We start from the raw sequence: 14,974 nt of genomic DNA on the forward strand, positions 1-14,974 counted from the left end.
CCCTCCACCCCGCTTTCATTGGATAGGCCTCACGTCCAAATTCTTCATTGGTTCGCGGCGCTCACGACCTGGTGCAGCCCAATCGGCGCACAGCCTCTGGAGCGAGCCGAAAAGCCCGCCTCCTCGCCGCTCGCGGCCCGGCCGGCGCCGCGCGCGTGCGCGCGCCCGGGGAAAAGGCGGAAGCGGAAGTCGGGGGCGCGCCGGTTCGCAGCGGGGAGCGCAGCGGCGTCGGGTCGGGGTCCTGGGGCGCCATGGGGCGCGGCAGCGGCACCTTCGAGCGTCTCCTAGGTAACGTGGCCCCCGCCCCCCGCGGCTCGGCCCGCGTCCTGGGAGCTGAGCCGGGAGGCGGCCGCCGAGCCCCCGGGGTGGGTGGGCGCGCCCGCGCTTTGGGGACCGGGCAGTCCCGGGTGCTGGGTGCGGGCTCCGACCCGAGTAGGTGAGGGTCCGCGGAGGAGACCGGGCCCGCGCCCGCGGCGACTGCGCCCGGGGCTCTGCTCCTGGACCGGGTGCGGGGCGGTCCCGGGGAAACAAGCATCTGACTGAGCGGGCCACAAGTCCTGAGTCACGGAAACGGGTGACCTGGTCACATAGACCCGCTCCCCCAAAAAACCTAAGTTGCATGGGGTTTGAGGGTGCCCCAAACATTGGGCTCCAAACGGTGGAACCAGTAGTGTCTTCACTGGGACCTGCCACGCTCTTGTGAGCGCTGCTTCCCTGGGGAACCAGGCCGGCGCTGTCTGTCCCCACTGGGCTCCCGGAAGGCCGCGGTGGTTTAGGAAGGCGGGTTTTCTGTTTGCCGGAGGTGGAGCTGATCCTTTGGGAGCCTCCTGGAGGTCACGAGTTTTAGCAAAGAAAATGAATGTTTAGGGACGTGTCCTCTTCTGCCCCCAGTGAGACTGCGTTGCATGGGCTCTGTTTGGGGCCAGTGCTCCCTGTGCTCCAGTGGTCACTCTGAGCCTGTCACGCTTTCCCCTTGAATACGGTTTTGGAGAAGACCTCAGATGAGGCACCTTCCTTGTTCTGAGCACACGCAGCTGAGCGGTGGCTCAGCCCCCCAGAGATCAACCCCGAAGTTACTGCCAGACCAGTACTGCGAGTGGGTACACCTTGTTAGATCACCTGTGTGTCCCCGGGAGGAGAGCCAGCAGGGCTGGAGGACAGAGCATGTGTGTCTGCCTGAGGCAACTGTGATGTGGAGAGTGTGGAGGTGTCATTCGGAGAGTACTTCTTCCGGGTCAGTCCTGTCCTCATCCCACAAAACACTTGGCATCTTCTCCAGCCTCGCCCTTGCTGGGATCTCATCAACTAGGCTAAACTTGGGGAGAACCAGGGACTCTGCGGGATGAGGTGGCCGAGTGTAGTGTTGAACTCTGCCTGGCTCTGCCCCAGAGAGCTGTGTGACCTCACTTCTCGGCTTCCTTGTTTTTGTCGGTAAAGAGAATGGAAACAGGACCTTGCTGGCGAGGCTGTGTGAGAATTCAGCATTTGCATAAAGCCTTTGGAACGGCATTTGGCCCACAAGTGCGTAACCGGTGTTCCGTATCGTCATTTTTTAAGCGGTTTGTTCTTTCTCTGAGAAGGACAGCGCTGTCATTATCAGGTGGCAAGAGGATTTTCATGTGCCTTTCCATTCAGTCCAAATGTTTTAAATGGGAAGGAGACGGTCTCTCCTCCCTGTTGCGGAGCTCTGGGGCCACCTGGGGCATCAGACGAATGCCGAGCCCCGGTAATGATGCGTTTTTGCTTTAGACAAAGCTACCAGCCAGCTTCTGCTGGAGACCGACTGGGAATCCATCCTCCAGATCTGTGACCTCATCCGCCAGGGGGACACACAGTAAGTGAGGCGGGCCCGTGCCGCCCAGAAGCGAGGGGGCGGCACCATGGCGCGCTCGGGGTTGCTTGGTGCCCTCTGATGCACCAAGATCCGGCAGTGGCCTGCCCTCATGGGAGCAGGTCCTGAGGTGGAGAAGTGGGTGGTCTCCACACTGGGAGTTTTGGGATCTGGGGACAACGAAAGGGCTTTTTCTGTATAGTCTGGAGGCGTGTGATTCCCTTACCGTTTGCTTGGGGGTTTTGAGGACCAGAGGGCGGGTGGGCTCTCTTCACGTTAGCTTCCGAGGTGGTTTGGTTTTCTTTTTCTTTTACCGACGTCCTTTTCTTTCAGAGCAAAATACGCAGTGAGTTCTATCAAAAAGAAAGTCAACGACAAGAATCCCCACGTGGCCTTGTATGCCCTCGAGGTAACTAGCACCCCCCCCCGCCCCCCCGCCCCGCGCTCTGGCCACCTCAGGAGTCCCCACCTCGGTGTCCGTGTCAGGAAGGCGGAGACGAGTTGAGTCTGGGGCCTTGCCCACCTGCCTGGGGAACGAGGGAGATACGAGCGACCTGATAGAGGTCATGCCTCAGCTCTCCCACCTGCAGCCGGCTGACTTAGGGCCCAGAGATGGACTCCAGTCTCTGTCCCTGGTAGTAAAAAATGGAATCAGAAGGGGCGCACGTAGCAGCGGTTGCTGCCCGACCCAGAGCTGCCACGTGGATCCCTCGACAGGCTGGCTTGCCCGAGGGGCCTGTCCAAGAGGGGCGTCCCACCCTGACCAGTGACTTGGCCCGTCCCTTCCTCGGGTCCCGCAGGTCATGGAGTCTGTGGTGAAGAACTGTGGCCAGACGGTCCACGATGAGGTGGCCAACAAGCAGACTATGGAGGAGCTGAAGGAGCTGTTGAAGGTGGGCTCTTGGAAGGGACAGACGGTTCTAGACTGTGGGGAGTGCGGTGACCCCGAGGCCGGGCTCTTCTGGGTCTTTGCCGGCACCTGGGGCAGAGCAGTGCCGGGCAGAGCAGAGGACAGGAAGGTGAGCACCTCAGCCTCAGGAATCCCAGCTGGGTGAGGTCGGGGCGTCACCAGAAGTGAGCCAGGCTGCTGCGTCTGGGGACACGGAGGAGACCCTGCCGTTCCTAGGGGAAAGGCTTCCCAGGGGCTGGGCTCAGAGCCTCACTGGGTGGTGGGGAAGGAGCTGTGTGTGCGTGAGTAGCTGTGGGCAGGGTGTGCGGGTGGAGGCCTGTGGGGAGCCCCGAAGCGTGGGCGGGGGGGGGGGGCTGTCCCACGCGCAGAGCCAGGATTCTGAGCAGGGAGGCACGTGAGTCTGACGTGTTCGTGGAGGGAGAGCTGGGGGAGACGGCATACCGGGGACACCTTGGGGAGTGGGTTTCACACTCTCTGTTCTTAGGGGAGGGACGGTCCTCCAGAGTCCCTAGAGAGAGTGTCCTGCACGGGCCACCGCCCAGCTGCAGGGATTGTGTTGTGGGTGGTGACAACATGAGGTTGGGTGATACAGAGCAGGTGGTGCGGCCATTCTTTGAGGTGAAAGGGCATCTCGCAGGGGTGAGGCCACCTGGGGGCGGCCAAGGAGCCCAGCCCCATATACCGGCTCTGTCACCACTGGTGGGCGGGGCCACCGCTTCCCGGCCCGGGTGGGCACCCGTGGGCTCACGTGGCCAAGAGCCCATCTGGGGCCTGAGGTGGGCTCCGACTGGTGACCCAGGCAGTCCTTAGGGTGGCCTGGCTACAAGGTCAGAAGGGCTAGCCCTGCCCCTCGTGCTATTGCGGCCACATCCCATGTGCCACACATGGCTTGAGCCTGTTAACCCCGTTTTGTAGAGGGAGGGTAACCGTAAGAAAGAGGGCTCCGCTCACTGGGTGCAGGTTACGGGAGAGAACCGGAGCCCTCGTGTGTGAGTCTAGTTGGCATCTCCAGGAAGCAGCTTACTCGCCCTGCTGTCTTCCTGAGCGTCCCCGAGAGAGCTCTGCAGATGTGACTGGCTGTGCTGGAACCTGGTGGAAATGGCAGCTGTGCACGCGGGGAGGTTCCTGGAGCGGCCGGCCCCCACCCACACAGGCTGGCTGTGACCAGAGGAGAGGCAGCCGGCCGCGTGTCCGCGGCCTCAACGCAGTCCTGCCCGGCTCTGCCTGTTACGGCCTGGCATTTGCTGGAGCCACAGGGGGTTACAGACTGAGGGGCCTCTGGGCTTGGTTAGGCCGCCTTGGGGTAGGGCAAGAGGAGGCAGGGTAGTGGATCTGGGGAGCTGGGCTTCAGGGAGGCCCCAGCTTTTTCTAGGGGACTGAGGACAAGTTCGGTCCTGTGTGGGTAGATGGCTGTGATGGGCTTGTCCTCGGGGCCGGGCTTCACGGAGGAGCATCGGGCCTGGGGAGTGGGTCCGTGCGTGGCCCCTGTGTCCCACGCAGGGCCCCCCCCCCACCCCTGCCGGCCCGTGCGCTCACAGTGGCGCGGTCTCCCTGCCACTTCCTCGCAAGGCACCTCTCTGCTGTTCCCATTTCTCACGGCCCTCCTCGTTCTCTGTTCTTCTTTCTCCTTTCTCTGCAGAGGCAGGTGGAGGTAAATGTCCGAAACAAGATTCTGTATCTGATCCAGGCCTGGGCGCATGCTTTCCGGAATGAGCCCAAGTACAAGGTGGTCCAGGACACGTACCAGATCATGAAGGTGGAAGGTGAGCTGGGCGGAGTCTGTCAGGTCCCAGGCTCGGGACACAGCCTCTAGGAGCTGAGGGGCCGCTCTGCACCAGGCCATCCCAAGGAAGGCTGTGTGCACCGTGTGCGGGGCAGGGGACGGCATCGTGCTGCGTGATCGGTGGCGGGAGCGTGAGGTGGTATCGCCGTGGGGCAACCCGACACCCCCTGGGTGAGGCAGATGACACACGAGTGAAGGGTTAGTGAAGGAGCCAATTCCTGAGCGTCAGGTCCTAGGAAGGAAGTAAAGTCTGAGAACCCTGCCTCTAAACCCTGGTGCTGGTTTAGCCCGAGGGCTGGAGAGTGCCTGGGGAGCAGGCAGCTCGCACACCAGACCTGAACACGAGAACGGGCCGTGAGAAGGGCTGGGCCCTGGAATCCCACAGAGGATTCCGTTCCGAGGCCCTGGAGCCACGGCGGGCTGGTACGAAGGCATGGGAGGTGCCAGCCGCAGGAGAGCTCAGGCAGAGCTGGTCCCAGGAGGGCTTTAAGCTGGGCCGTGACAGCTGAGGTTCCTCCCCGCCGCCGCAGTGGCCGTGCCGAGCTGGTGGGGTCTGGCAAGGGCTGGGCCACCATGGCTGAGCGGGTGTGTCCCCCACCTGTGCAGAGTCCTCTGGCCCTGAAAATGAGGCCTGGGGCAGGGGCAGCGTCTGGTGGCTACGGGTGGGTAGGAACCTGTGGAGAACGTGTGACAAGGGTCCTGTCCGTGTTGGTGAGTTGGCCTCAGGCCCACAGTCCCTGGACCTCGGACCTGGGATGGTGGGTATATGCTCACGTTCACTTTGCTGAGGAGAGCATCCGAAGCTCGAATTCTCGAGGGATCTGCGTCTCAGAAAAGCTTGGGAACTGGTTTTAAGAATCCTGAGAGGTACAGGGGGCTGGAGCGTGGGGCCAGGAGCCAGATGGGAGGTCCAGGGAGGATCCGTGAGGCCCTGGTGTGGTGGGTGCCACAGCCCCGGAATGGCGCGGCCATGGGGAGCCACCCCGGGTACCGGGCAGGCCCACTCGTGCACCCAGGCGCACTCACCTGGTGCCGGGTCGCTGCTCTCTGCACCCAGGGGCTCTAGGCCTCCTTTTGTAGGTCTGTTTGGGGAGGCGGATGCCAAGAGTTAGAACGTGGCTCCTAAAGGTCTCGGGGTAGACGGGGTGAGGACAGGTGAGGCGGTCAGGGTCTCGCGTGCCAGGGTAGCACCGGCGGTGACCGCGGGCTCTTTTCTCCAGGACACGTGTTCCCGGAGTTTAAGGAGAGCGATGCCATGTTTGCTGCAGAGAGAGTGAGTTCACCGGTGGGCGGGTGCTGGGCATCTGGGAGTTAGGCTGCTTTGAGGGAGCCGAAGGGAAACCCGGGGGGCCCGGCTTGTTGGGAACCTTGGTGGGGGAGCTGCCGTCTCCACGAGAACGTGTCGCTGGGTCTCGTCAGGCTGGGGTCGGAAGGTCGTTCGAGGTGCCTGTGGCTGGCGGGCTCGCGTAGTTAAGACCCGCCGTTGTGTCGCTGCGGCCCGCAGGGAGCCTGGCTGCCACGTGCTTAGAACGAACAGGGTCTCCTGGAGTGGCCTCCCTCCTCGCGTCTGCAGACTTGGCCCCCAGCCCCTGCGCTCTCTGGGGTCTTCCCCCATTTGTGGGGAGTGGGCATGTTGGCAGGGAAGGCGGGGGCCACGTGACCCTGACTCTGCCTGTCCCCCAGGCCCCCGATTGGGTGGATGCCGAAGAGTGCCACCGCTGCCGGGTGCAGTTCGGGGTGGTGACCCGCAAGGTGAGTGTGCCCCCCGGGGCAGCCCCCAGACCACCCGCTGTTGCCGTGAGGCCGCTGCACCCACTCGAGGTCCTTTCCCTCTTGGGTGTGACCTCGTGGTGCGGGGGGGTGGGGTGGGGGGCGGGGCAAGTCCACCCCCAGCCGTGTGGTCATCGTGGTCACCGAGGGGTCCTGAGTCTGATGGCCTGTGCTGTCAGAGGAAGGTTGGGCGAGGCTGCGTCCCCCAGGGGACAAGAATACCGTGGGCTTGGGGCCGCGGGAGACTCGGGCCTGTGTTTCCCGGGCCTGCTGCGCCCTTAGCTGCACCTCACGGCCAACAGTCTGTGTGCTGCAGCCTCCCTTCCTGTTGAGGCACAGATAGCAATGGTGCAGGCTGGGGCCGGGGCGGGGGGGGTCTCAGCTGACGCCCCGGATCTACTGTCCCGCAAGTACTCGTCCCCGAGCACAACTCGTGCGTGGGTTTTTTTAATTGGACTTCTTCTCCCACAACGATGGCTGCAGTCGGGAGCCTGGAAGCGTGCTGCTTCCCGAGGGTCTTTGTGGCCACTCAGGCCTGCCTTCTGCCCGCTCTTGGCCCAGCTCCCACCCGGGGAGGCCCAGCCGGGGGCACTCAGCAGCAGGCGGAGGCGGGCAGGGTGGGCGCGAGAGGGCAGCGGCCCGGCGGTGGGCCGCGCCCTGACCCGCCCCGTTCACAGCACCACTGCCGGGCGTGCGGCCAGATCTTCTGCGGCAAGTGCTCCTCTAAGTCCTCCACCATCCCCAAGTTCGGCATCGAGAAGGAGGTGCGCGTGTGCGAGCCCTGCTACGAGCAGCTGAACAAGTGAGTCCCCGCCGGCTGCCCCGAGGGCCTCGTGTGCTCCGGGTCCTGGCTGTCCAGGAGGGGGGCTGGCACGCACCCAGGCTCTCAGACCTGCCAGCCGGGTGCTAGGGTTTGTGTGCTTCTTAACTTTTTAGCTTGGACGTAAAACTTAGGGAAAAGACGCAGGGGCGGTAAGCAGACGCCATGTGGTGTGGCCTCCTCCCGGCTCCCTCAGTGTTGAGGCCGCCACGTTGGCATAATTGCACGGTCCCCCCTTCCCCACCCACCTGCATGTTCACGCACACCGTGTCCGTTCTGGATCTCTGTGAGCGAGCCGCGGGTAGCCCCCCGCCCCCCTGTACCCCAAGCCCCGTGTGTTTCCCTAGAAGTGCGCGCTCTCCTGGGAGCACAGCACAGTTGTCACACCGGGGCACGTGACATCAGCGCGGGGCCAACACCTACTTTGCGCTCCCATTCTGGTTCCACTGCGTCCCTGTCAGGCCCATCCAGGTCCGTGGCACATGACAGGTGGCCGTCCCACCTCCTCGGCTGCCTTAGAGTCTGGTTCTGTGCTTCTGGTTCCGTCCCAGGAGTGAGGCTTCGTCCCTCTCGGTGCGGCCCGTCTGGAGGCCCGTGCTGTCCATCCTCCGGCGTCTGCGATGGTGTCTGCAGGCCGCTCCCCTGCAAACTTCCTTTCCCACGCGTGAACCTCATTTTCAGGAGAGGGGGCTGGGGCTTAGGCCGGTGACTTGCCCAGGGTCCCGCATCCCAGAGGCGACAGCTGGTTTGAGGGACCGGCTTTTCTCTAGAGCATGGCCTGTGGTACTTCTGTCGTCATTCTGTGGGGATGCTGGGGGCTGGAGTGAGGTGCTCGGCCACCCAACGTTCTCTCGCCTCCAGGAAAGCAGAAGGAAAGGCGTCGTCCACAGCGGAGCTGCCCCCAGAGTACCTGACCAGCCCCCTGTCCCAGCAGTCCCAGGTACTCCTGGCCCCGGGCCCCGCTCACCGGCCTGTCTGTCCCCAGCTGCCCCCAGAGTACCTGAGCGGCCCCCTGTCCCAGCAGTCCCAGGTACTCCTGGCCCCGGGCCCCGCTCACCGGCCTGTCTGTCCCCAGCTGCCCCCCAAGCGGGACGAGACGGCCCTGCAAGAGGAGGAGGAGTTGCAGCTGGCCCTGGCTCTGTCTCAGTCAGAGGCTGAGGAGAAGGAGAGGATGGTGAGCCGAGGGAGGCTCCCCCGGTCCGGGGGCACGGGGGGAGAACGTCCCTAGACGTTTGGGGAGGGCCGAGGAGTGTGAAGGCTTAGTCCGCCTGCGCCCTGACGCTTCCCTGCTCCTGCAGAGACAGAAGTCTGCCTACGCCGCTGCCACGTACCCCAAAGCAGAACCCGCGCCCGTGGCCTCGTCGGCGCCTCCTGCCAGCAGCCTGTACTCCTCGCCAGTGGTGAGCCCGTCCCAGGCCGGGCCGCGGTTCTGTGCCAGGGGGTGGGGAGGCAGGCCGGAGGGCTGCCCCAGAAAAGACGGCGCCTGATGGGGTGGGTGAAGGTCGAGGTCCGGGCTGGCCCTCCCCGGCCTTACTGCCCCTGGCCGGGGGTCCCCTGTGAGGGGAGAGGACATGGGAAGGCTGGAGGCATCCCCCCCCCCCCGCCCCGCCCCCGCCCCGAGCAAGAGGAGATGGGTGAACCCTGGGGTCAAAAGGGGTCTTGCCTTTTTCTGGCTTTAGTTTCCTCTGTAAATAGGGGGTGGGTGGCAGGTGGGGCGGAAGATTTAGGAAGTCATCGTGGGCTCTGCGGGGCTGCACGAGCAGGGGGGCCAGCTGGCCAAGGGCCTAAGGAGACCCTGCACCTGCCGTTGGGACGTTACAGTGTGGTTTCTGGGAAGTGGCGTGGGGGTACCACACCCAGAGCCCCGGGGGCCCCTCGGACAGACTGGCCGGTGCTCAGTGCCCACTGTCACGGCCGTGGCATCCCAGCATCCTGAGCAATGGCCTGGGAGGAGCTGGGTGAGTGTTCGAGCCCGTGGGTCACTGCTGATCTGGCCTGTGTCTCCCCAGACCTCGTCGGCGCCTCTGGCTGAGGACATCGACCCTGAGGTGAGGGGGTGAGGGTGCCTCTGCGCGTGGTGCTTTCCCATGCAGCTCCCTGGTCCTCGGGAGTGACCTCTGTTGCCCGTGCAGCTTGCCCGGTACCTCAACCGGAACTACTGGGAGAAGAAGCAGGAGGAGTCCCGGAAGAGCCCCACGCCGTCTGCCCCCGCGCCCCTGACGGAGCCGGCTGCCCCGCCCGCGGAGGGGCACACAGTCCCTGCCAGTGCGCTGGAGGTGGGCTGCTCTCGGCACTCCAGGCCCACGGTCCTGGGGGGGCGGCGCCTGGGATAGGCCGGACGCCCCTCTCACCCTCTGGCCTCTTCCAGACGCCCCTCCCGGAGACAGACTCTCAGCCCGTGGCCCCCTCCACCGGCCCCTTTGGCGAGGTAAGCCATGGCCCCCTCTGAGGGCCCCGTTACGGGCACTACGCCTGGTGGGGCCAGGGCCCCGCCCACAGTGACCTCCCGGAGGCGAGCTGTTCCAGCCGAGAACTCCATGGAACCCCTGCGCACCAGCTGGCTCTTGGCCACCTGCTGCCTGGCGTGGATCAGAATATTGTAGGGCAGCCCAGAACCACCCGGATGAATCTTTGTTTGCCCTGTCCTGGGGCTTGGGGGCTCTGTGGGCCATTGACTAAGAGACCAGGGCCTCTTCAAGGGAATCAGGCCACCTTGAAGGGTTCCGAGCCAGGCCGCCCAAGCTCGGCCAGCTCCGTCCCAGCCTACACGGAGCCCAGTGCAGGAGGCGCTCCTGGGGCTCCTTGGGGCTCAGCGGCACCATTGGGAGGATCGAGTCAGATGCACAGCAGGGTCGGAGCGTAGCGCCTGGAGTGGCGGGTCCTGTCTGGAGGCCCTGGAGGGCACGGGGTGGGGCGGGGACGCTCAGCAAGGTCCCACGTGTGTCCCGAGCAGCAATTCCAGAACGGGGAGTCGGAGGAGAGCCACGCGCAGTTTCTGAAGGCCCTGCAGAACGCCGTCACCACCTTCGTCAACCGCATGAAGAGCAACCATGTGCGCGGCCGCAGCATCACCAACGACTCGGCCGTGCTGTCCCTGTTTCAGTCCATCAACAGCATGCACCCCCAGCTGCTGGAACTGCTCAACCAGCTGGACGAGCGCAGGCGTAGGTGCCGCGGGGGACCTTCCGTGGCGGCCTCGCTGCGCCCCTCGGGGCAGTGCCGGCCCGGTCGCCGTGGGCGCGGCAAAGGTTTTTAGGGTGGGGGCGGGGCCGGGCCGCGGGCAACTCGGGGAAGTGCCCCCAGCGGTGGGAAGTACCCCGCTGAGCATAGGGCAGTCCGCTCAAGGAGGAATCCCACCCCCGGCCCTGCCCCTGAGAAGCCCACACCCTGGCCGTGCCCTGTCGCCAAGCCCTTGGCTGGGCAGAGGCAGGCCCAGTGGCCATTGTCCAGAGTGGGAGCCCAGCCCTGGGCAGCCAGCGCTTCCCACCCACTCCAAGGGCTCCCGGCTCCGCCCTCTCCCCACAGTATACTACGAGGGGCTGCAGGACAAGCTGGCGCAGATCCGCGATGCCCGGGGGGCCCTCAGCGCCCTGCGGGAAGAGCACCGGGAGAAGCTTCGCCGGGCAGCTGAGGAAGCCGAGCGCCAGCGCCAGATACAGCTGGCCCAGAAGCTGGAGATCATGCGGCAGAAAAAGCAGGTGCGGTGGTCGGCCCTGGGGCGGGGGGGGGGGGGGGGGGGGGGAGGGGGACGGGGGTGCCCAGGTACGGGCAGCCCTGACCCCTGCCTCGTGGCCCGCAGGAATACCTGGAGGTACAGCGGCAGCTGGCCATCCAGCGCCTGCAGGAGCAGGAGAAGGAGCGCCAGATGCGGCTGGAGCAGCAGAAGCAGACCATCCAGATGCGGGCCCAGATGCCCGCCTTCTCCCTGCCCTACGCCCAGGCACGCACCCCCCGCTGGGCCCACCCCTAGCCGGCGACGCCCGTGACCAAGTACTGCCCTGACCGCCCTGACCGTCGTCTCTCTCTGTCTGCAGCTCCAGGCCATGCCCGCGGCCGGGGGCGTGCTCTACCAGCCCTCCGGTCCAACCAGCTTCCCAGGCACCTTCAGCCCAGCAGGCTCGGTGGAGGGCTCCCCCATGCACACCGTGTACATGAGCCAGCCGGCGCCCACCGCCGGCAGCCCCTACCCCGGCATGCCTGGGGCCGGAGCAGGTAACAGGGCGGGCACCTCCGATGAGCCCCAGACCACCAGCTTGTCCTTCTTCGTTCTGGAGTAATTTTGGATTTACAGGAAAGTGAAAACAGTACCGAGAGCTTTCCAGGTTTTCCCCACGTTAACGTTTCGTTACGTTTGCGCTCTCTTTTCATACGGGCACGTGTGCACTGTCCTGAACCTCTTAGAGTAAGGGGCAGGCCCGATGCCCTTTGCTCCTCGTGGTCTCGGCACGGGTGTCCTAAAACCAGGTCACTCCCTCACGGCCTGGGCACGGATGCCACGCTAGGAGCCCCTGAGGCCGTGGTGTGACGTCGTCCGCAGCCGGGTTCAGCTCTCACACATCCCTTTGTGCCAGTAGGAACCCCACGGTTGTTGTCTTTACTGGTTCTGTTTCTTTTTGTCCCTAACCTAGAATGTTCCTACTTTGTGTGTTTCATGACACGGACTTCTCAAAGAGCCCTGGCCCATGTCTTGCAGACCACCCCTCAGTGGGTTTTGTCTGGTCTCGGTCGGCGTGACGGCCCGTGGCTGTGTTTGGGCCAGTCATCAGGGGGGCTACAGTGTTTAGCAGGAAGGCACAGCCGGCCGCTGGCCACGTGGTGCGTGGGCCGTCTGTTGGGTGTCCTCCCTGGAGGGGACGGTTTTCCCGTAACCAGCAAGACCCTGGCGAGGAGATAAGACACCTACATCCTTGTTCTTCTGCAGGTTTTAGCTTGTGGTTTTAATGTTTTTTGCTAGTTTTGTCTGAGTTTATCTCGCTCCTCCCGTTGATCAGAGGTCTGTTCGAAATAAGGCACTTTTTCTTCTCTCCTGTTTACTCTTTCATCAGGCAGACCCATTTTATTCAAATTTCACAGTGTGTTTGGACGCTTGGATGGTCACAGGGTTTCCTGTGGCCCCAGGAAACCCCTTCGGCTGCTCCATTTCCTGAAATGTAGCTCCCGTCCAGCGAGCCCCTGGTCCTGATAGCAGAGGCTCTTTGGCAACCCGGGCCCAGGTGCGCTCAGCGCAGGGGACTGCCGGGACGTGTAGACGCACACGTGCGGCTTATCTTCCGGCAGGCAAAGCTTCAGTGATACCGCACGGGGCTCCCTCCCCTTCCCACGCCGCTCACTCCTGCCTCTCGTCCACTCCACATGTGCTGTTTTGTTCGTTCCTGGGATACACACAAAGTGGCTCTGGGAACGCCAGCCCGAGCCACTGGGGACAGGCACTTGCTGACAGGTTCACTAGGTCTGTGGTCCTCTCTCGGCCGAGGACGCAGGTTCCAGACGCTGAGTTTCCGAGGGCCCGAGGGCTCATTTTCACCAGCTTCCCGTGTTGTCCTGTCACCGTCAGTACAGTTTGGTTCATCTCTTCTGGTTTCATTCTGTTTTAGAACTCCTCTCCTATTTTCGTTGATTTCGTTGCTTTTCTTTTTGGGAGAACGTGAAACATGAACTCGCTCCCAAAAGTCACGGCAAAAAGGGAGACTCCGAAGTGCTGCCCCTCCCCACCCCCCACCCTGCAGGACAGCCAGCTTGCTCCTCTCCCCTGCAGATCCCGGCATGGTGAGCGCCTACATGTACCCAGCAGGAGGCACCGGTGCGCAGGCGGCCCCCCAGGGCCCGGCCGGACCCACCGCCAGCCCAGCCTACTCCTCCTATCAGCCCACCCCCACGCAGGGCTATCAGGTAGGCAGGTAGGGCTGCTCCCTCTCCCGGGCAGAAGACCCGAGCCTTTGTCCCATCACGCCCTTCCCTCCACAGAACGTGGCCTCCCAGGCCCCACAGAGCCTCCCGGCCATCTCCCAGCCTCCACAGTCCGGTGCCATGGGTTACATGGGGAGCCAGTCGGTGTCCATGGGCTACCAGCCGTACAGCATGCAGGTGAGAGACTGTGAGGCGTCCACACGGAAAAGACGCCAGGGGAGCACTGGGCAGGGCAGGCCATCCTGCTCAACACCCCCTTCCCCACCGTTAGGGTCTCCTAGCTGGTGGGTGTTTGATTTTTCAGGTCAGAAATGCCCCCCCCTTTATTGTCGGCAGGACTCCTTAATGTGAGTTTCGCTTCATTTTCACAGAACCTCATGAACACCCTTCCCGGCCAGGACACACCGATGCCGCCCCCACAGCAGCCCTACATCTCAGGGCAGCAGCCCATGTACCAGCAGGTGAGCCTCTCCCAAGGCTGCCAGCGAGGCTCAGGACGCTGAGGGTGGTGGGGCTGCCCTGGGGAGGACAGACAGTGCAGGCCAGGACTGGTTCCCAGCAGCGAGGACATCAACACACACCGCACGCCCACCACAGCACCCACAGATATCCAAGCTACGCACGTTTCCTTAAAAGTTCGAGGCCAAGTCAGCTCAACTCCACAGACGTTGGTTGGGAACGCGTGGGGGTCTATGCTGGGGCAGGAAGAGAACCAGGAACCGGCCACACGCTGGGAGGAGGGAGTGGGGCGGGGCCTCACTGGGGCTGAGACCAGGGCAGAGCATTCTATAGAACAGCCAGTAGAGGGTGGGAAGGCGGGGCCAATGGTTCCTGTGTGTCCCCTCCAGATGGCGCCCTCAGGGGGACCCCCCCAGCAGCCGCCCCCTGTGGCCCAGCAGCCGCCGGCACAGGGCCCTCCGGCCCAGGGCAGCGAAGCCCAGCTCATCTCCTTTGACTGATCCCCAGCTGCCAGGTGGCCATCCAGAACAACACTACGGTTCTCTGAAACCCCTGCCTCCGTCTCGAACTAGCATCGTCCTGCCTTGCTCTCCTCTTACCGCCATGTAGTGTCCCTGCTACAGGCAGGGGGTGGCCCTTCTCCCTGGCCCCTTCCCCCTTTCTGTCCTCTTCTGCTGACTCCTCATGCTCCAGGCCCTACCCTCATCCCCATCTCCCTGAGTTGGGTCTCTGACCTCTTTCCCCAGGGCCAAGCCTCAGAGGGTGGGAGGGAAGGACCTTCTCTGAGAGGGAGCCCCCAGCCCAGTGTGTCAGGTCCTGTGAGGGCTGCTGGAGTGGGGCCCTTCTGTCCCGTGCAGACTGTGCCCTCCCATCTGCACCGTGAGCCTGTGCAGCCTGTGGTCTGACTAGTGTGCGTGCCCCCCAGCGGTCAGCAGGCACTCCTGGCCCTCACGGGAAGGTGGGGGTTTGTCTCCAGCTTCTCTGCTTTTGAGCTGCCATCTCATCCAGTGCCCTGAGTAGACGGAATGGAACACTGAAAATAAAACGTCTTTCAACAAGTATTGGAGTGTCTGTTCAGAAAGAAGGTGGTAGGCAGCCGGCCCAGGTCTGGGCAGGGGCCTGTGGGCACGTGTCTGTAGGCCAGCCTGTCCTCCAAGCCTGGCACAGCTCCACAGGCAGTTGCCAGGGCTGGATACTCTCTGGCAGCAGCTGCAGATCTGCTCCCGCCCTGAAAACTGGGCGCCATCGAGCTGTGCCCTTGGGGACCCAGCAGCAGCCCTCTCCACCCGGCTCTGCTCTGCCCAGACTCCTCCAAGACTTGCAAAGCCCAAGGATCTGGTCTGATTCTACACCAGTCGTAGTCCTGAAGAAAATATTTTAAGAATGTGAACTCACAGCCCTTTGCATCTAGAGTTCAAAACATTTCACACCTTAAATACCAAGTCTCTTAGATGACCCGGCATTAGCTCTTCTGAGAAAGAATGGACTAGTTTA

General features: G+C 63.6%; 1 protein-coding gene across 3 annotated transcripts; it reads left to right on the forward strand.

Moving 5' to 3' along the window:
- Positions 1-131: 131 nt before the first annotated feature.
- HGS (hepatocyte growth factor-regulated tyrosine kinase substrate) lies at positions 132-14,541 on the forward strand. 3 transcript variants are annotated; one of them, XM_027052534.2, is made up of 22 exons: positions 132-288; positions 1,750-1,834; positions 2,165-2,240; positions 2,632-2,724; positions 4,381-4,504; positions 5,745-5,797; positions 6,208-6,276; positions 6,972-7,096; positions 7,976-8,054; positions 8,190-8,288; positions 8,413-8,514; positions 9,124-9,162; positions 9,247-9,390; positions 9,483-9,542; positions 10,068-10,278; positions 10,640-10,812; positions 10,914-11,054; positions 11,149-11,326; positions 12,870-13,003; positions 13,079-13,198; positions 13,393-13,482; positions 13,870-14,541. In XM_027052534.2, exons 1-22 carry the CDS (start codon positions 252-254, stop codon positions 13,978-13,980), a joined length of 2,343 nt encoding a protein of 780 aa, XP_026908335.1. In that variant the 5' UTR covers positions 132-251; the 3' UTR covers positions 13,981-14,541. The 3 variants fall into 3 exon arrangements, with proteins under 3 accessions (XP_026908335.1, XP_053068741.1, XP_053068740.1); XM_053212766.1 differs by lacking the exons at positions 132-288; positions 1,750-1,834; positions 2,165-2,240; positions 2,632-2,724 and adding an exon at positions 3,294-3,517; XM_053212765.1 differs by lacking the exons at positions 132-288; positions 1,750-1,834; positions 2,165-2,240; positions 2,632-2,724 and adding an exon at positions 3,411-3,568.
- Positions 14,542-14,974: the final 433 nt, after the last annotated feature.

The sequence above is a fragment of the Acinonyx jubatus genome, chromosome E1, assembly GCF_027475565.1.
Source record: "Acinonyx jubatus isolate Ajub_Pintada_27869175 chromosome E1, VMU_Ajub_asm_v1.0, whole genome shotgun sequence".
Classification (NCBI taxonomy): Eukaryota; Metazoa; Chordata; class Mammalia; order Carnivora; family Felidae; genus Acinonyx; species Acinonyx jubatus.

Coding starts and splice junctions, on each gene's coding strand:
- HGS (XM_027052534.2), top strand. CDS start 252: ATGGGGCGCGGCAGCGGCACCTTCGAGCGTCTCCTAG. Junction 8,289..8,412: donor CTGAGGAGAAGGAGAGGATG/GTGAGCCGAGGG, acceptor CTGCTCCTGCAG/AGACAGAAGTCTGCCTACGC. Junction 11,055..11,148: donor TCTCCCTGCCCTACGCCCAG/GCACGCACCCCC, acceptor CTCTGTCTGCAG/CTCCAGGCCATGCCCGCGGC.